The sequence below is a fragment of the Peromyscus eremicus genome, chromosome 14 (genome assembly GCF_949786415.1).
Source record: "Peromyscus eremicus chromosome 14, PerEre_H2_v1, whole genome shotgun sequence".
NCBI lineage: Eukaryota > Metazoa > Chordata > Mammalia > Rodentia > Cricetidae > Peromyscus > Peromyscus eremicus.
The window spans coordinates 21,867,045-21,888,070 of NC_081430.1; the positions used below are offsets into that span (position 1 = coordinate 21,867,045).

Below are 21,026 nucleotides of genomic sequence, written 5' to 3' on the forward strand. Positions count from 1 at the left end.
CAGGTGGATCTCTGTGAATTCGAGGCTAGCCTGGTCTACAAAGTGAGATTCAGGACAGGAACCAAAACTACACAGAGAAATCCCCTCTTGAAAAAAAAAAAGGAAATAATCTCTTTGAAACCCTAACTAGACAATATATCAGAAACTTGTCTACACGAAAAAGCCATTCTCTTACAAAGGGAAGAAAGAAAGTTCTGTTATAAAGAAGAAAGTGGGCTATTCATAAGCAAACTGTATCAAACCTGCTTCAGAAACAACTTCACAACCAGACTATTGTTCCACTAAGGGACAAAGGTGAAATTCCTACCAAAGTGCTATCCACATCCACTAGGAGACATGATTCGATGAAATGACAGAATAAAAACCGTGATCTAAGTCAAACGCGCTGTGGTCTAGAGAGAACGGCAGGGAAAAGGGGGAGGGAGAAAGAACATGAGTGGATAAACGGGGACAATCCATAAATCCCGATCAGTTAAACTCTCGATCAGCACGGCCATGCAGTTTCTCTGAGAACAGTATTTCCTAAGTAGTGGGCTTTGATCCCTAACAAAGGTTTATGTCCAGGTCATCAGGTAAGAACGTGGCATCTTAAATAAGAAATCATTAATTAGCCTTTGGTATTTTCAAAACCTTCGCGTCCTGGGTGCCGGGATTACGGCAGATGCATTTAGTAGTTTCTTATCACTATTAGCTACCTGAAAAGCGACTTTAGCTCACCTGTCCCAGGGACACTCTTAGGTTAGTGAGGTCATCTGACGGCACCCTCTCACCCACCAGCAACGTGTTCATTGGATGGAGTTCTGCTTCAGGATAAGCAGCTGTGAAGACTCACCTCTCGGCTTCTTGCACATTAGCGCAGACAACCCCAAAGAGCCTGGATGCAGAGCTAATAAGTGACAGGGCTGGGGGCAGCGGCTTAGGCACCGAGTCTCCTCCTACGTCCTTCTCATAGACAGAGTAGGGGTCATATTCTAGACTTCCACAAGCAACGCCATTACCAAGCAGGAGCTGGATGCAGGGAGAAAGGAAATGAGGGTTGGAAATCAAGACAAAGTCTCCTCAGAAATTATTCTAAAACCACTATACCTGTTCTTCAATAAACCGATGGTCAGTCTCTTGCAGCAAAGGACTTAGTATCAGAAGGTCATCTGGGTGACAAAGGGCTGGAAGTAAACACGTAGATGCTGCTGCTTGGGTATCAGGGGCAGTCAGGTCAGCAGCCAGCTCTTTGAGGATAGCACTGAGGTTCCCTGTTGAGTCAGAGAAAAAAAGAACAATTAGCAATTTAGTACTGGCTTTTGTACTTAAGAGTAGGGGATGAGGGAAAGCTCAGGCTGACCGACTTTGAAGTCTGATTCTATGTAACTGCACGCCACATGAACCCACATGAACAGCTCAGCTACGCCCAAGGCTAAGAACAGACAGAGAAATGACAATGTGAATATACACTTACAGCAGTAAGTACATGTCACCACTGTTTAAAATAAAAGTACATGAAATACAAAAGTAGATGAGTCCAATTCTTTCATGCCTTAAACAGGGCATGGTGGGACATGCTTTTAATCCCAGCACTTGGAGACAGAGGCAAGAGGCTCTCTGTGAGTTCAAGGCAAGCCTGGTCTACATAGTGAGCTCTCGGAGAGCCAGGCCTATATGGAGACCTTGTCTCCAAACAAAATAGAACAACTAAACAAGGCTAGGTATGTAGCTCAGTAGTACAACACTTGCCCTACGTGTTTAAGTCCCTAGGTTCACTCATTAGCACAAGGGAAGGAAAATTTAGCCCAGCAAGGTGGCATACTCCCATAGTTCCATCTACTCAGGAGGCTGATACAGGAGGATTGCTTGAGCCCAGGACCTGGACGGAGGCCTTCCCGGACATCATATCACAGTTTCATCTCAAAAGAAAAAGGAAGGCAGATGGGCAGGAAGAGACTTGTTTAACGAAAAGCAGAGACTGAAACTATTACACATTAATTATGGAAAACATCAGCAGCATCAAAGGAGGCACTAGTGGTACAACCCACGTCCCTGCACCAGCCGGAGCAATCTTATTTCAGCCATCTCCTGCATCCTTTCTGTTACTTTGAACTGATCCCAAACAGTGTAACACTCCATCCACAAACATGTGATCACTAAAGTTAGAATGTTTTATCTTAACTATAATCTCACCATCATAATCTAAATCACTAACCATCAAATATCTACTCTGTACCCAAACCTGCAATTGTCTGAGCAATGTGAAGTTTGTTTGTTTCTATGGTGGAACACAGATCTACATACGGTCTACCTGCTGCAGCCAGCTGATAGATCAAGTATCTGGATCCCTTATCTTCTTGTGTGTCACTTCATTGCAAGTCATTTGAAGAAACAAAATTATCTGTTCTATAGAACTTTCAACAGTCTGGCTTTTGTTGATGATAGCTCTCTGGTACAATTCAACAATGTGTTAATGTGTTATCCTTTGTTTTGGGTGGTTGACCTACAGGTAGCATTTCTTTTCTGGGTAGAGGTGATGGGCAGTTCTTTGTTGCAGACAAGCATTTATGAGATAGTTAGAAATCTGGACGCTGAATAGATATGACATTTAGTCATCTTTAAAACATGAAATTATGATGGTAAGATTATGTTTAAAACATTAAAAACATTACTGTACTACTAAGCATAACAATAGGTGTTATAAAACGTCCTAACAAATGTGCTGAGGTCAGATAAGCTGACCTCAGGAACAGGATATGACTGCCAGAGGTCTTAATGCAGCCTGACTGAACACGCTTCTACCCAATGTGCTCAAAGCTCACTTCTGGAAGGTGCACTGCAGGTGCCGTGGGGAAGCCCCACCCGGTCTGCAGAGCTGGGACCTGAACCCAGGGTGGGCCTGCACAAGCCAGCTAAGAAACCTGCCACTTTAACTAGAGCCCCAACCTCATTTTACTTTACTTTGAGACAAGGTCTCACTAATTACTCAGGCTAGCATGACTATAATCTATAGCCCAGACCCTCCTGACTCAGTTTCACAGGTTTGTGCAAGCAGGCAGGGCTGACAGAATTATAACTACAGCTATCATATGAGGGTAGGAAGCAGTTCCCTAAAAGATGGAAACAGAAACACTACTAAGCTTATAGACAGAATCAGAAAGGGTAGAGAGGGACCAACGAGGGCTTAGCAGAACAAATCCGAGTTGGTTAAAGGAACGCTGGTGAGTTTAACTACCAGCATATGACACTCAGTACAATGATTCTGTTGCCAGTACAACACAAAAGCTTTTTATGGAACATTCCTTTACACAGTGAAGATGTGTCACTCTGACTGGCTTAATAAAAAGCTGAATGGCTAATAGCTAGGCAGGATTTCCAGGCACAGAGGATGCTAGGAAGAAGGGCAGAGATTCCAGGATAGAGATTCAGCAGCATGGGTATTACAAAGTAAAGAACATAGATTAAAAGATATGGATTAATTTAAGTTACAAGAGTAAGTTAGAAACAAGCCTAAGCTATTGGCCAAGATTTCATAATTAATAATAAGCCTCCATGTCATTACTGGGGAGCCAATGGTCCTGACAAAAAGTCCACATACAAAGTTATTTTTGTTGCTATACTTCAGTGTGAAAACATTTCTCAGTTACAGTGATTCCTTGCATAATTGTTTCTGGGAAAAGTACTCAACCACATCAAACCTAAGATAGCAAATAAAAATTAAGAACTCAAAATTCTATTTTACAACCATTAGAAAACTAAGTCAGTCAGTCAGTCTGTTTCTGTCCTCCTCCTCCTCCTAGTTAGAGCCCTACTCTGTAGCCCAGGCAGCCCTTTTCCAGAGGACCCAGGTTTAAGTCCCAGTGCTCACATGGCAGCCCACAACTGTCTGTTAACTCCAGATCCAGGGCATCTGGCGCCCTCTTCTGGTCTCCTTGGGCACCAGGTACACACATCTGTGCACAGACACACATGCAAGTGGGCAAAACACCCCTACACATTAAGAACATAAAGACCTCTCTATGTAAAAGGCAAGTTCTTAGTTACAGGTCTTACAAGATCAACATCTGGTGATACGGTGCAACAACTGATAGAACTAGAACTTCACAACGATTTTCTTTTCTTTCTTTCCTTTTGTTTTTGTTTTCGAGCCAAGGTTTTTCTGTGTAGCCCAGGCTGGCCTCAAACTCACAGAGCTCTGCCTGCCTCTGCCTCCCAAGTGCCGGGATTAAAGGGGTGCCTCACCAGGACTGGCTCTACAGCTATCTTAATACTATTCTCCAAACGTTGTCATTGAAGACTACTTTCCTCTGTGTTAAAGAATCAGAAGTCATTACAGGTTATTATTGTACTATGAGTTATGTCATTTAAAAAGACAATAGATTTGTGTGTATGGTATATGTGTTTGTATGGATGCATGTAGGTAGGCATGCTCTTGCATGCATGTGTGCTGCAAGGGAGTGTTGGAGAGGTCAACACTGTTATCTATCTCAATTGCTCTTCACTTCACTCTTTTTTGAGACAGAGTCTCACTATGTAGCCCTGGCTGCCCTGCAACTTACTGTGGAGACCAGGCAGACCTTGAAAGGCGTGTGCCACCACCACACCCGGCCTTCCACTTACTTCTGCAGACAGGGCCTCACTGACCCTGGGGCTTGCTGACTCAGCTCTACTGGTTGAGAAATGAGCTCTAGAAATCTACCTGTCTCTTCCTGCCAGCACTAAAATGCAAGCTGTTTTGTCAGGCTTTTTCACGGGAGATAGGGATCCACACTCAGATCCTCACACATGGTAAGTACCAACCAAGCCAAATCCAACAGACATGTACTTGTATAACTTTTATCATGATAATAAGGACTGAATCCAGGGCCTCACATGTACTTGTTAGTCATGCTATTTGATGATAAAGTTTAATTACTTTCCTCTACATGGATTATACAAATATATTAAATTGAACACAAATTTTTCTCAAATGCAAAAATCCTTAAGGAAAAAAGAAAACCCTTACTTCTATTGTTATGGTTCCAAAGATGAAAAAACATGGCAAATTATTATTACAACAACCTCAAAAGTACAAAGAACAACATATTAACAGGCAGGATAATAAAGTAATATATTCAATATTTTTTCTCCTCAAACATTACCCAGTAGAACTGGGTTCATCTGAGGGAACTCAAGCTGGAGAATTCAAGTCGGAACTCTCTGGAGAGGGTTTGGTGATCATCTGCCCTCACAATGCTGGTACAATAGCACTGAGCTTGTGCCCAGTTATCGCCCCAGCAGAGCCATGCTCATCAACTAGTCCATAAAAATAAGATAAAGAGAATGGGAACAGATGTAACTTCTCACCACCCAACTGTGAACCAGGGATTGTTGGCCACTTAGCATGTGTTATTTCTGACCTCATGACCTCGTAATATACACATGATTCTTTGTTACTGTTTTACAACTGAGAACACCGAATCTCAAATCGTAGGCACACTGTTCAAGGTCTCCCATTCAGTTCATTTTGAATTCTAATTCTTCCTTCCTTTTTTGAGTTAAATTATTAGTCAAGGTTATATAAGGTTATTTTCATACAAGTCTATAATATACTTTGAGCATATTCTATTTTTATTAAAACATGAAAACAGTACATCATATAATTTTCTATAATTTTTTAAAATTCACATTAGAAAAGTAGGTCTACTTTAAGAATACTGAGGATAAATTAAGAATTTGTTTTTTGAAGAAATTCATAAAATAGGTCCCTGGATTGATTGATTTCCTTCCTTCCTTCCTTCCTTCCTTCCTTCAAGACAGGGTCTCACTATGCAGCCCTGGCTGTCTTGGAACTCACTCTGTAGACCAGACAGGCCTTAAACTCACAGAGATCCCCCTGCCTCTGCCTCCTGAGTGCCGCTATGCTCAGCTTCTTTTAAAAACAAAATAAAACAAAAATATTTCTATTAACTCTTCAAGAATTTCATATTTGTCTTTTGAACATTTCCATCTGTCTCCCTCATCTTCTCCCAATCTATGCTCCATTACACCCACTCAACTTTGTGTCCTTATTAAAAAAAAAAATCCATTGAGTCTCATTAGTACCACCTGCAGAGTTAGACCTCCCAGGGGTCCCAGCCTTAAAAAGGACTAAGTCTTCCTGTCCTGGCAGCTGTCAGTTACCAACAGATCCTCAGCTTGGGGTGACACTTCATGTCCACTTTCTGCTACATCACGGTTTTGTCTGGCTTGAGTTTGTGCAGATCCTGTGCACGCTGTCACAACCCATGTGCACTCACATGTGAGGCTGCCCGACTGTGTCTAGAACACACTGCTTCCTTGTGGTCATCTACAGCCTTCGGGGTTCTGTGCCCTCCTTTCCAGGTAGGGAATCCAGATTAACCTATTTGTTATGTGTGTTTGTATGTGCACATGCATGTGCCACAGCATTGGTGTGCAGGGCAGAGGACAACCAGCAGGAGCCAGTTCTCTCCTTCCACCACGTGGGCCTGGGATCAAACTCAGGGCGCCAGGTTGGAAGCAAGTGCCTTTTCCACTGCGGCATCTCACTGGTCCTGATGGTGTTTCTTAAGGAACATCCTAGAATTGGCTTTAAATATAAAAATGTGTTATTCCCAATTGCATTCCTAAACTCCCATTCTAAGAAAACACAAATTAAAAAAAAATTTTTTTCAAGGTTTTTCCTTCTCCTTAAAGTTCTGCAAAGGTCGACTTATGTCATCACTTATCAGAAAATAGCCTGTAGATTGTAAGTTTATATTCCTGCGTTTCTAAACATTTAAGAACTCAACCCTGTCATTTTATTCTAGTGTAGGAATTTTAAAGTACAAATCCTGACAGCTGCTTTTGCTGCAGCCTAGGCTTCTAACTGCAGCCCTGAAATGGTCTCCAGCGTGTTCTGAGGTCCCCTGACAAGGCACCTTTGGAGAGGACAGGGTGACAAGGACCTAGGGCTAAGCAAGGATGGCCTTTTAGGTTTCTAGTGGAGGCAGGACAGCACAAAACAAACCTTTAAGATAAGGGCTCACCACGCATTACAGGCTGGCCTTGAACTCACAATTTTCCTAATCCTCCCAGTTCAAGGATTACAATGTTGCCACTAAGCCCAGCTGAGGGATTCACAGATCAGCCTTGACCCCTCTATTTACTAGATATGAGTTTGAGTTCACGTATAAACTTTCTAAGCCTTTTCCATGAAAGGCAAGTGTAACCAGATCATCACATTATCCCAGGATAAATGAAGTCATTGTTATTTGCTATTTTTAGAGCAGCACTTAACATATAGCAATGAGTTGGTAGCTCCTGAGTAACGGTGATGAACTAATACTCTGCAGTTCTTTCTAAGGACATTTACCTACATGGTGATGGTAAACACTTCTGTACATACATACATGAACTTAAAAGAGTCAGTGGGAACAATGTCATTCACATAATAACAAAAGCCAAGACAGGGAGTTGTATATTAATATTCTGAATTAATGTGGCATATGTTGTATTACTTTAATGTGTAAAAGGAGACGAGCGTAAAAATGTAGCTCTGTAACAAATACAGGAAGTCACAGGCAACTTAACATGGCTTAAGTATTAAGAATAAGACAGACGTCCCAGAGAGTACAAATGTCAGGTTTCAACTCCTAGAATAAACCTTCAATTATTCAGTTAGAGCAGCAATGGATTATCTTAAAACCATGTTTTACACCAGGCACAATGGTACAAACCTGTGATCCCAGCACACAGGAAGCAGAAGTGGGAGGGTCAGGAGTTCAAGGTCATCCTCAGCTACAAACATAGCAAGTTTGAGGCCAGATTGGGCTATATGAAATTGTCAAAAAAAAAAAAAAAAAAAAAAAAAAAAAAAGTAACCTTATCAACTACAGAATCCCACCCATATAAAGTTGCTTTTTGATCATAGTAAGAACAAAACTTACATTATAAACTTTGTAAAAATCAATTTTACCTTGGTGGCTTAGTAGTAAACATTCATCTTGGCACTGGCAGAGTTAGGAATATTATATAGAATAACGGAAAGGAACGTGTACTATAAATAGCATTCTACAAGGAAACCAAGAGTCAAACTTATAATAGATTCACACTATAAAAATCTATAAACAAACAAAAAGCCCTGGAGTCTCTGTGACTAGGTCTGTCCACAGTAGGGCCACAGGTACTTCCCCCAAAAGAGATGTAAGCAGGACATGAAAAGATATAAGAACTGGACTCCCTTTCTTCTTCCTTTGAGGTAGGGTTGTGCAGTGTAATTCACACTAGCCTGGAACTCATTATGTAGCCCAGGCTGGTCTCAAACTAACAATCCTCCTGCCTCAGTCTCCAAAGTACTAGAATTACAGGTGTGTAATTGTCACACTTGGCAAGAAGTCAGGTTTATAAGAACAGATTATATTTCATATAAAGCAGTGAGCACGAGGATTAAGACAGTACTTTAACATATAAGAACAAACACTAATCATCAATATTCATTCACTCAGTCAATCATTTAACAGCTGTTGATTTCTAGATATTAAACTAGTCACAACAAAACATTTTGGTCTAAGGCACATACCTTTATAGGTCTCAGGAGGTAATAAAATTAGTAGTTCATAAAGTCTCTGTCTATAAACTACTGATGGTGTTTTCAAAGAACTTCCATATGTTTTTAGTATTGAAGAAAGCCTTAAAACAAAAGAAAAAGTGTATCTTAAGTGTGTATGTTATATGGAAATGTACAAACATGGAACAGGGCAGCATATAAACACAAGCTAACGAACATTAGTGCTAATTTAGGTTTCTAAAGTAAGGTGGCATCCTATGTCCACGTGGGATTTTAGGAATGTAGCTCAGAGGTAGAGACCTGCCTAACAGATGAGGCCTGGGTTTCATTACTGGTACTGCAATCAGACCAACAAAACAATCCAAGAAGACAATGACAATAATAAGTTTTCCGACATACTTCATAAAGTGAACCTATAAAGTCAGTTTCATTTCAAAGGCCATAAAGTATTTATTATAACTAAAACCCTAAACTCTAGTATGAAATTTCAAAAGTTACAACTTGGCATTTGCCAGAAACAAAAATCTATTAGGTAGAAAATTAACTCAATAAATAAACTAAAATTAAACACTAGTTCTATTTGATAAACTTCAGCTTGATAATCACAACAGAACAATTCTGAAACCCCATGTAGAATAGTTTAGTTACAGAAGTTAAGCTAATCCATTACACTTTTGTGTTTCCTTAAAGCTGGATCAGATAATTATAGCTAACATATGAAAACTATTCTATCCATATTTACATGTTAAAAATGATCAGTTATATTTTTAGAACTCTGCATCATTGACTTGGTCTAAATACATAATATTTAGTTCAGGAGTATGAGTTATTTCCTTATATAAACTAGGATGATTAGAACAAAATGAGGCTCTAGGAAACCATTTTTATTGGTTTTTGTTTCCACTGGAGGGAAAGGTTATTTTCTAATTAACTTTTCCACAAAAATACAAGGAATAAGTTACATAAGTACAGATAAAAGTGTAAAATTTACAGTTATACCCAAGAAAGGTACTTTTCAAGGCTAAACGCTTCCTATCCGATAATGGTGGATTAACATTAACCATAAGTGTGTATGGAGGGTGGGAGCAGAGCCACTGAATGATGGCAACAGGTAAAAAGGTGCTGCCAATCCTTAACACCCTAACCTAACCCGAGTGTGACCCTGCAGCCCCACGGTAAGAGCACAGAACCGACCTGACTCCCCACGGTTGCCCTGATGTCCACCCTCTCACACAGATAATACAGACATGTAAAAAGCATGATATAAATCCTGAGCTGATGCAGCAGGACACAAACTCTAACGTAAGGGCCTGAGGCTGGTCTGCACCCATGTAAGGTAAGGACAAGAGTGAGGCCTTCTTAAAAGGGGTTAACATGGTCTATGCCCCTGCAAAGCATATCAGATTAACTCAATCAGGAAAGAACAATTCTAAGCTTCTATATACCTACCTAATTAAGTAATTTTAGAACATAAAAAGCTAAAGATGAAAAAAAAAATTTTTTTTTCTTCTAAGACAGGATTTCACTGTGTAGCTCTGGCTGTTCTGGGACTCACTCTGTAGACGAGGTTGGCCTCAAACTCAGAGATCCACCTGCCTCTGCCTCCCAAGACTGGGATCAAAGGTGTGTGCCACCACCGCCCAGCTTAAGGTGAAAATCTTTTTTTTTTTTTTTTTTTAAAGATTTATTATGTATACGGTGCCTGCAGGCCAGAAGAGGGCGCCAGATCTCATAACAGATGGTTGTGAGCCACCATGTGGTTGCTGGGAATTGAACTCAGGACCTCTGGAAGAGCAGCTAGTGCTCTTAACTGCTGAGCCATCTCTCCAGCCCCAAGATGAAAATCTTATAGGAAGAATCTAACAAGCCCCAAATCAAAGTGGCAGCTGGACAGGCTGTCAACTGGCAGGCTCAGAAATAGGAATTAGCAAAGACAGCACAATGGGACGTGTCAAAACTCTGTGTGTCACAGAGCAAATCCCAACAAGTTCAAAAGGACGTGTCAAAACTCTGTGTGTCACAGAGCAAATCCCAACAAGTTCAAAAGGGCAAGCAAGACGCAATAAATCTTTATCTGAAAACTGAGAAATTTAAGAGCTGGATAGTCAATGTAAGGTTTTAAAAAAGAACAAGAATTTAAGAAAAAGAGGTTATAGATAATGATGACATAAAAAACGAATTTTAACATGAACAAGGCTATTTTTCACAAAGCTTAACAGGTATGCCCTTAATGAGACTCAATAGGAAAGACAAGAAAAAGCATAATTAAAACTTCTCTAGAATGAAGGGGCACTATAGTTATAGAAAACTTTAAAGGTCGGATTTTAAGTGACACTGCTAAGAACAAGTTCATGCTAAAACTTCTGAAGATAAGGATGTATTAGGAAAACTCTTGGAAAAATTTACTTGCCAAATTTTACTTAAACAGATGAGCACAGAACATCCCCCAAGTAGACCACACAAAATCAGAAACAAAGAAATGGATTTTACAGTATTTAAAAAAAAAATCACATAGAAATTTCAGACAGTTGGTCTCAGAAAGTCTCATGTGGCAGATCACTCCAATCACACATAAATTCTCCTGATGAAACCTTATTCCATGAGGTTAAAACAATTTCAATACTTCATGAAAAATATAGTGTAATAGGACAGAATACCTATGACTATATAGAAAGAAACCCATAACAAAACCACATGCAGAAGTTCATGAAACTGAAATAAGTTTCTTAAAGTTTATCACATCACACAATTTGATACAAATCAAAATCTTCTCATATTAAAAAATAAAACAGCCAAGCAGTGATGGCGCACACCTTTAATCCCAGCACTCGGGAGGCAGAGGCAGGCAGATCTTTGTGAGTTTGAGGCAGCCAGGTCTACAGAGCGAGATCCAGGACAGGCACCAAAACTATACAGAGAAACCCTGTCTCGAAACTCCCCCCCTCAAAAAAAAAAAAACCAAACCAAAACAAAAACAAAAACCAAGGCCTAATATAGCACATACTTTAAAAAAAAAAAGTCTATAGCAAATATCACTGTTAAGAATAAAATATCAGGCCAGGTGGTGGTGCACACCTTTAATTCCAGAACTTGGGAGGCAGAGGCAGGCAGATTTCTGAGTTCGAGGCCAGCCAGAACTACACAGAGAAACCTTGTCTTGGAAAAAAAAAAAACAAATAAAAAATATCAGAAAACCTTCGGTTCAGGATTCTTGTTGGTTTACTTTTTGAGAGGCTCTAGGCTGGCTTCAAATGTGGTCTCTGCCAGACTCCACTTCCCTAATGTCTGTTCATCGCATTGGGCTTTTTGAAAAAAGAGATGAGGTGTTCTGTTGCTCAGGCCTGACTCAACCAACCCCCCAGTCTCAATCTCCTGAGTGACTGAGGACACACGCATGTGCACTGCATGCGAAATCTGTGTTAAACAGATAACTTAAACCTGTGTGTAAGTCTGTGCACCTGGTGTGTGTCTGGTGCCTGTGGAGGCCAGGAGAGATCATCAAGTCATCAGGAACTGGAGTTACAGATGGTTGTGAGCTGTCATGTCATTGCTGGGAATTGAACCTGGATCCTCTGGAAGAAGCCAGTGCTTTTGACCCCTGAGCCATCTCTCCAGCCCACTTGTATGCTTTTTTAGAGACAGAGTCTCAACTATGTAGGCCAGGATGGCCTGTAATTTGCTTTGTAGCAAGGCTGGTTTTGAATTTGTGATGATCATTTTGCCTCCTATGTGTTGGAATTATAGGTATGCTCTACCTATAAGTCTATACAGCTTCTATGAAGGGGTAAAGTGGACTTATAGAGTAAATAAGTACTTAAGAGACAGAATTTGACAATAAGGGCCGTGAGGGGGAAATCTAGATTCACAATTATGTGTGTGTGTGTGTGTGTATGTGTGTGTGTGTGTGTGTGTGTGCATGTGTGTCAGCACATGTGGGGGTACACTGGTATGTGTGTACTTGAGTATGTAGAGGCCCAAAGCTGACAGCAAGTGTTTTCTTACTTTCTTTACTGACGCAGGTCTAATGCTGAACCCAGAGCTTGTCAGTTCTAGCTAGTCTAACCAGATAACTTGATGCAGGGACTCCCCCATCTCTGTCTCCTGGGTGTGCCTGCCTAGCTTTAGGATGGAATCAGAGGATCCAAACTCTAGCTCTCACGCTTATGCAGCAAGTGTTTCGCCCTCCAAGGTATCCGTCCAGTCCTACACACTCAACTTTAACATGGACGTGGTCAGCAAGGTGGTTGGCAAAGAGCCAGTTACATTCTTTTTCTTGCTTTTCAAGACAGGGTTTCACTGTGTAGCCTTGGCTGACCTGGAACTCACTCTGTAGACCAGGCTGGTCTCAAACTTAGAGATTCACCCGCCTCTGTCTCCTGAGTGCTGTGATTAAAGGCGTGTGCCACCACCATCTGGCTCAGTTCCATTCTTATACAGTAGCAATGAACAGATCATATATACATACACCACTTACTTAATGACTGCAACAACAAAAAGTAGCTGGGAACTGAGTTTTTAAAAGTATAACACTTGTATCTTGTAAAACACCCTGGTAATAGAGAAATATTATGTTCATAATACTATAAAAATTTATATTTTCTTCAAATTTATGTATAGATTCAGTTATAAACAAATTTCAACAGGAGATTGCTGTGGAATATCCCCTTTGTACACTGTAAAGATTTGTCACTCAGATTGGCTTAATAAAACACTGACTGGGCCGGGCGGTGGTGGCGCACGCCTTTAATCCCAGCACTCGGGAGGCAGAGCCAGGCGGATCTCTGTGAGTTCGAGGCCAGCCTGGGCTACCAAGTGAGTTCCAGGAGAGGCGCAAAGCTACACAGAGAAACCCTGTCTCGAAAAACCAAAAAAAAAAAAAAAAAAAAAAAACACTGACTGACCAATTAGCCAGGCAAAAAGTATAGGTGGGACAGCCAAACTGAGAATGCTGGGAGGAAGAAGGGTGGAGTCAGAGGACGCCAGCCAGCCTCCAAGGGAGCAGGATGTGTAGAAAATGAGGTAACAAGCCATGAGCCACATGACAAAGCATAGAAAAGAAATATGGGTTAATTGAAATGTAAGAGTTAGGTAGTAACAAGTCTGAGCTATCAATCGAGCATTTGTAATTCATATTAAGTCTCTGAATCAGTTATCTGGGAAGTGGCTGCAGGTTATTTGGGAACTGGTGGGCAGGATGGAAACTTCCACCAACAGGAGATGATCCAAATCGTATGAATGCCAAAAACATAAGGCCGAAGGGCTTGCTCAAAGAGTGTAATTCATTATAAAGATGATGTGTTGGCACAGGTATAGGCACAAAGGAAGAATCACGGATATTTTGGGATGTAATACGTGAGATAAGTGATGGTAATCACAGAAGGGTAGACTGTTAAGGTGAAGCACAAGACAGTGAGTTTTCCACATGAAAAAAGAAAATGAAATCAGACTTTGGTCTGGTCTACATTTTCTGTCCCTGAAAACTCACATGTTGAACATTTTCAGCAGTAGACATGCCATCCAGAATGAAGATGGCCTCAGCCACATCTGCAAGCACCGGAAGCAACCAGGTGCTGGGGGGATGCTATGTATCACATGGTCAGTTTTGACAAGTGCTAGCCAGGTGACTTTGAGAAAGCTGCTATGAGGCATTCCTGCTGAGGATCCACAGCTTCTGCCAGTAGCCTCAGTAAGCTGTGGGTGCTGGTCAGTGAGCAGATAAGGGCAAATGTTACCAAAAACAAGAAAGGAGGTTCCTGCACTGTTGATATAGCGTGACCAAACTTCTGCAAAGTTCCAGAGAAGGGGAAGCTCCAGAAGCAGACTCACTGTCAGGTCCAATTTTTTTCTCTAGGTTTTTTTTTTGTTTTTGTTTGTTTGTTTTGAGACAGAATCTCACCATGCAGTCTTGGCTGACAAGGAACTAGCAATGCAGGCCAGGCTGGCCTTGAATTCAGAGATCCACCTACGTCTGCCTCCCTGGGATTAGGGCATGCCTCAGCACTTCTGGTTCCAAATTTTCCAGTAGAAGAGGTGAGAGAAGATTAAATGTGTCCTGGTGACTTAAAGCCACACAGAGGTAGTTGATTAAATGCTATCCATTAAATCCAAAGAAATCAACTAATCAAACTAACCACTAATCCGATGTGTTGGATGGCTGGCCTTCTGCCCTTCCCTCATGAATGATTAGTGACTTTATGAAACCGTTTGACGAAGGCAGTCTGGTTCCCTTTTGCCACAGGAGGACACATCAATCATCTACCCTCCTCAAAGGACGAGGGAAAAGGTACCATGTTGGAGGCGGAGAGCAGACTCTTACCGGATATTATTCTGCCAGCCCTGCATCTTAGACTCTCAGTCCCCAGAACTGCAAACACACATTTCTGTTCTCTATGAGTCACCTGGTCTGAGGTATTTTGTCACAGCAGTATAAATACACTAAGACAGACTTCTACCTCACTCTAAGTAGAAAATCCAACTTAAGACGGATTAAAGACTTAAGCATAAAAAATAAAACTTGGAATATAAAAAAACCAAAGCAAAAATATATAAGATGGGGGCAAGGGGTGGTGGCACACATCTTGAATCCCAGCACTTAAGAGAAAAGGTAGGTATGGATCTCTGTGAGTTCAAAGTCAGTCTGGTCACACAGAGTTCTAGGACAGCCAGGGATACATAGAAACTCTGCTTAAAAACAAAACCAAAAACACCCAAACCAACCCCTTCCCTCCCAAAAACCAACCAAAAAAATAAAAGATGTGATGTTTAAGTTGAGAACATCTTAATAAAAAATATTTTAGTATTTTAATGAACAGTAATAGTATAGTATTGCAAATATGTAAAAAGTCTTATAATCAACCTAAAAGGAAAACAACGCATCAAAGGAAAAGCCATCAGATCAAAGGCATGTTGGTCGCTCACGCTCAAATGCCTGTCTCTGTAAGTCAAGTCACTCTGGGATACAGCCACATCCGCCTCCCCACTCACCTAACATGTGTGATTCCTTCTGAGCTCTAAGAGCTGAGCATTTCAATGCAGACCTCACAGCCTATAAAGCTTAAAATATTTACTGTGGCCCTTAATAGCAAATGTTTGTAGCCCCTGCTCTACCCATGTTTGACTCAATGATGTTTACTCTATTATATTTTTACAGGCCATGCCTTAAATATATTTTCTTTATATATAAAATGGTATATCATTAAAAATCTTTGGAAAGATTTTTCACTATACCTTATTAATTTAGAAATTAGTGCTTATGACTGTAAGTTTTACACACACACACACACACACACACACACACACACACACACACACAATCTCTCTCTCTCTCTAAAATGTGTGCTTTCCCTGAGAGATGTGAAATCAACTTAGGAGAAGTATAAACACACAGAGCCCCGGAAGTGTTAATAAGCATCTAGTTCTTAGGAACACAGAACAGCACTCACAAACCAATACAATGCATACCTGCAAAGGTTAGCAGGCTTAGGATTTAATCTCTTGTTAAATCTGCCTGTATGGAAGGTATATTATTCACCAAGTAATTTTCCTTCCCTTTTAATATGCATTTCCTCTCAAGATCCTAGCCTAAAAAAAAAGAAAAGTCACACATCTAAATGATTGCCTTTCTCTGCAAAAGAACCAACCATATCAGCTTGTCTTATCACTGTATCTAGGGAGAGCATACAGAGGGTAACCAAGTACTCTTAGAAAATTCTACCAGGCTGATCCTTACTGAGTCAGCAAATCCACAGCGCAGGGAAGTGGCGGCAGAAGACGCTGAATAACTTCCTCAGTAAGGAGATCACCACAGTGGGAAATGAAGCTCTTGACAGCTGAAAACGAGAACAGACATTTACGAGACAGGAACATTCAATTATGTACACCATCAGCAATGTTACGGAGACGTGTGCTCAAAACAAAAATCAGCTTGAAATTTCATGACAAAAAGGAAGCTAGTATCTTCCATCTCTACATTTTTCAAGAATTTTCCGTCAGTCAGAAGAACAGAGAGGTGCCTAGCACAATCGTCATCAGAGAGGCTTCATCCAGCAACTGATGGGAGCAGAAGTAGAGACCCACAGCCAAACATTAGGCGGAGCTGGGGGAACCCCAGGGAAGAAAGGGAGGAAGGATTGTAGGAGCTTGTGGGGCTGAGGGCACCACAAGAACATGGCCCACAGAATCCACCCAGCAGGGCTCACAGCGGCTCACAGAGACTGAAGTAGCAATCATGGAGCCACTGCATGGGTCTGTGCTAGTTCCTCTGTATGTATGCTAGGGTTGTTAGCTTGGGGTTCCTGTGGGACTCCAACAGTGGGAGTGGAGTTGCCTGCTCTTCGGACCCTTTTCTTCCTTCTGGGATGCCTCGTCCACCCTTGATCTGAGGGTATGTGCCTAGTTTTATTGTAGCTTGTTAAGCCATGTTTTGTTGATACCCCGGGAGGCCTGCTCTTTTCTGGAGGGAAATGGAGGAGGGGAGGGAGGAGCTATAGCCATTATGTATTGCATAAGAGAAGAATTAAAAAAAAAAACAGACTTTCCTGGGATTGCTAAGAGACTAGTAAATTAACAAAATGCTGTTGTCCTAGAGTTGCACTTAGCCCTGGAGCTCAGAAGTTTAAAAAAAGAAGTCAAAGCTGGGCGTAGTGGCCCAAGCATTTAATCCCAGCACTTGGGAGACAGGCAGATCTCTGTGAGTTCAAGGCCAGCCTGGTCTACAAAGTGAGTTCTAGGACAATCAGGGCTACATAATGAGACCCTGTCTCAAATTTAAAAAGGAAGAGAATCAGGGCTAGAGAGATGGCTCAGTGGTTGAGAACGTGTAGAACCCGCCTCTGGTTCATGTCACTCTGAGTCCAGTGCAAGGAGGCTCAGACTCCTTTTCTGCCCTGCACAAGCACCATCACACACGGTGCACACACACAGACACTCACACAGACATAAATGAAGATTAAAAATAAATCTTAAAAAAAACAGCCTAGGCTTCCAAGTATGCCAATTTTTCACTAATTCTACAGAACCACAGAGACTCTAGGCAGGGATTCCACAGTTATTCAACTCAGACTGCTTCATAAGGGGATTAAAATAAATACTTTAAAACTAGACTAATAAAAATTGTTTTGTTTTTTTTTGAGAGTAAAATGCTACAAATAAACAAATATGTGCTTCCATGTCTTCCTAGGAAAGCCATCTTTCCTTAGCTCAAACTTCCTAACGTTATTTCCAAGCCTATACATGGTTATCACACTTACTGGGAACCATGCATCTTCAGGGCTTAATGAAATCAAATCCTTCCGTTTCTGAGGAGTATCGACCTGAAGCAATGTTGTCATTTCTGACATGCGGTAAGGAGGAGTCTAAGGCACCGCTCTTAGATCTGGCTCTCACTGGCCCTCGGTCATCCCCAGCTAACTATCCACGTCCAGTATGGAGACCCTAGTCAGACCCCTGTGCGCTCACACTAGAAGAAGCACACAGACCACACACAGACGAAGAGAGGGGAAGCAAGGGACGAGGACAGTGAGGAGTCAACTTACCACAGAGAGCACCAGCACGGCCTTCCAGGGTTACTTGCCACGTAAACGCATCTCCTCGGCTTTTTTCTGTCTCTAGATCTTTGGGAGACACTGGAAAGACACACTTCCACAGGAGCAGAACTCGAGCGAGATGACAACTGACCACCGCAGGGCCTGCAAAAGGAACCCAAAGTGACTCTAAAGCTCTTAAGGTGAACATATTTCAGTTCACCTGTTTTGTGTCTTGTTTTCTGGTTCCCAATGAGTCTACTACTGAACGAATCACTATTGGAAGTGCTGGAGTACAGGAAGGAATGAGGAATGAAACGGCAAAGCCTGAGCTACAGTGTCTCCTGTGAACACAAGAGCAGTCCCTGTGTGCCTTTAAATGCTGAGGCGTCTCTCCAGTCCCAAACGTCTTTTGCTTCATTATTCCATGTGCTGGTACTAGAGGTATGTGCTAACACATCTGGCTCCTACTGCTGACTATTTTTGTTTGTTTGTTTATTTAAAAGTCTTTAAGATGTATTTATTTTTCTGTGTGTGAGTGCTTTGCCTGCATGTATGTATGTGTACCATGTGAGAACCTGCTGACCCGTAGAGGTCAGAAAGGATTTGGAACTGGACTATGTTGGCTGGTTTTACATCAACTTGACACAAGGTAGTCATTTGTGAAGGAACCTAAACTGGGAAAATGTCCCCACCAGACTGGCCTGTGGTCAAGCCTATGGCAAATTTTCTTGATTAACGACTGATGTGGGAAGGCCCAGTTCCCCCTCTAGACTGGTGGTCCTGAGTACTGCAAGAAAGCAGGCTAAGCAGGCCAGTAAGAAGCACTCCTCCACATGGCCTCTGCACCAGGTCCTTACAAACTACAATCTGAAAGAAACCCTTTCCTTCCCAAGTTGCTCTTGCTAACAGTGTTTTACCACAGAAACAGAAACCCCTAAGACAGAGTTACAAATGGTTGTGAACCACCATGTGGGTGCTGGGAACAGCACCAGGGACCTCTGCAAGAACAACAAACTCCTAGCTTCTGAGCCATCTCTCTAGCCTGCCTGTTTATTTTTTGTGGTGCACTTGGGAGCTCAGGCTGCTTGGAACTCATATCTTCCTGCCTTCGTCTCCTGGTGCTCTAAGATGCAGGTATGCTCCACACGGCCAAGCTTCCCAGGGTTAAGTGCTGACAACAACTTGCTCCAGGTCCAAGTTCAGAAGCCACAAAAGGCTGGTGAGACAGCTCAGCGGTGAAGGTGCTTGTTACACAGCAACACAAGAACTGTTCCATCCTCAAACCCAAGCGAAGGAGGCAGCAAGGACCAACTCCAAAGAGTTGTTCTCTGACCTCCACACATGCACATTCCTCACAGTAATAAAGCAAAACAGTTTATGGCAATATACAATGATAATATTATCATTTAGCAACAAAACAAACACCATAGAAAGCATAAAAACTAAAAACTCCCAGCTTTTCTTCCTAAACAGTATTCTTTAAAATTACATTGTGGGTAGGTGCTCCCTTCACTGTGTGAATGACATTGTGGGTAGGTGCTCCCTTCACTGTGTGAATGACATTGTGGGTAGGTGCTCCCTCCACTGTGTGAATGACATTGTGGGTAGGTGCTCCGTCCACTGTGAACATGGAGAAGAGCTGCAATGGGCTTTGGGGGAGACTTCCATAGGTTAATTCTGGTTCTGCCCACTTAGATATGTAAACTTGGATGAATAACTTAGCTTTTTTGTCCTTAGTTTCCTCATTTTTGGTAAGAGAAACAACAGTATTTTCTTCCTAGGACAGTTTTTGAGACTTACACATTCATGTAAATAGTAGTACTGGCTCATTTATGTAACATCCAGTGCAATGATGATGATGATGATGATGATGATGATGATGATGATTTGGCATTTTGCTTTCTGTTTTTTGGTTTTTTGAGACAGGATCTCTCTATGTAACCCAGGCCATCCTGGAACTTGCTACGTAGATCAGGCTAGCCTCAAACTCAGAGATTTGCCTGCCTCTGCCTCCTGAGTGCTGGGTTTAAAGATAAACACAGCATCACACCCAAAGTAAAATAATTAAAAATAAAAGAATCAAGACTTGATTTAAAAAAAAAAGTATCGACTGTAAGCTTTGGGAAGGAGATGTACAATGCCTAGGACATTTTATAATGCCAACAACCAAAGAATGCCATGTTATATCAAGAGGACATATATCCAGGTGGTGGTGTGCATGCCTTTAATCCCAGCACTAGTGAGGCAGACATAGGTGGGCCTCTGAGGTTGAGGCCAGCCTGGTCTACAGAGTGAGTTTTAGGTCTACAGAGTAAGTTTCAGGACAGCCAAGGGTAGTAACATTTAAAGTCTCATAGTTACTGGATGTAAGTAGCCATGCCCATAGAGCAATTACTGACGTTTAATAAACAGAACTTAAGTAAGTCCAACTCCTTTAATACTGCACAGAACCTCACTGGGTGTTAGGCACCTAAAAACAATCACAGAGCTGGATTTGCAAGGCCATGAAAGGGTTTCTTGCCTATCCTTCTAACTGCAGAAACTTATAAAGATGGGCACGAATGATTTTGAGACATGTCAGAATCACTTTATGCTTGAAAAAATTAATCAACGTGTTCATCTCACTTAAGGGTTAGAAGGCGGGTTCAGAAGAGAAACCGGCTGATACTTCAGGGAGGGAAGTAGAAAATGTTCGCCTGGTTTCTTGTATGTTTGAGGCAAGATCACCCTATGCTGCCCCGGCTCTTGTTGAACTTTTAGGCTACTTCTAGGCTGAAGTGACCGGTTTGTATCAGGGTACCTTTTAGTGGTGCTCTTTCAGACAGGGTCTTACTATGAAATCCTGGCTAGCCTGGGACTATGAAGCCCTGGCTGTCATCGAACTCACAGAGAAAGGCCTGCCTCTGTCTCCTGAGTGCTGGGATCAAAGGCGTGTGCCACCACCGCCCGGCCCGGGCATCTTCTTAAAGCCAGCA

At 41.8% G+C, this 21,026-nt stretch overlaps 1 protein-coding gene across 1 annotated transcript in view; it reads right to left on the reverse strand.

The window, feature by feature from the left end:
• Positions 1-21,026, reverse strand: part of Heatr5a (HEAT repeat containing 5A) — a 113,601-nt gene that overhangs the window by 58,240 nt on the left and 34,335 nt on the right. Inside the window, exons 12-16 of the mRNA XM_059279247.1 lie at positions 18,061-18,213; positions 16,257-16,356; positions 8,540-8,649; positions 1,087-1,250; positions 833-1,008 (exon numbers count right to left, since the gene is read on the reverse strand). Of these exons, the coding sequence (XP_059135230.1) occupies positions 833-1,008; positions 1,087-1,250; positions 8,540-8,649; positions 16,257-16,356; positions 18,061-18,213 (703 nt within the window). The remainder of the gene's footprint in view (positions 1-832; positions 1,009-1,086; positions 1,251-8,539; positions 8,650-16,256; positions 16,357-18,060; positions 18,214-21,026) is intronic.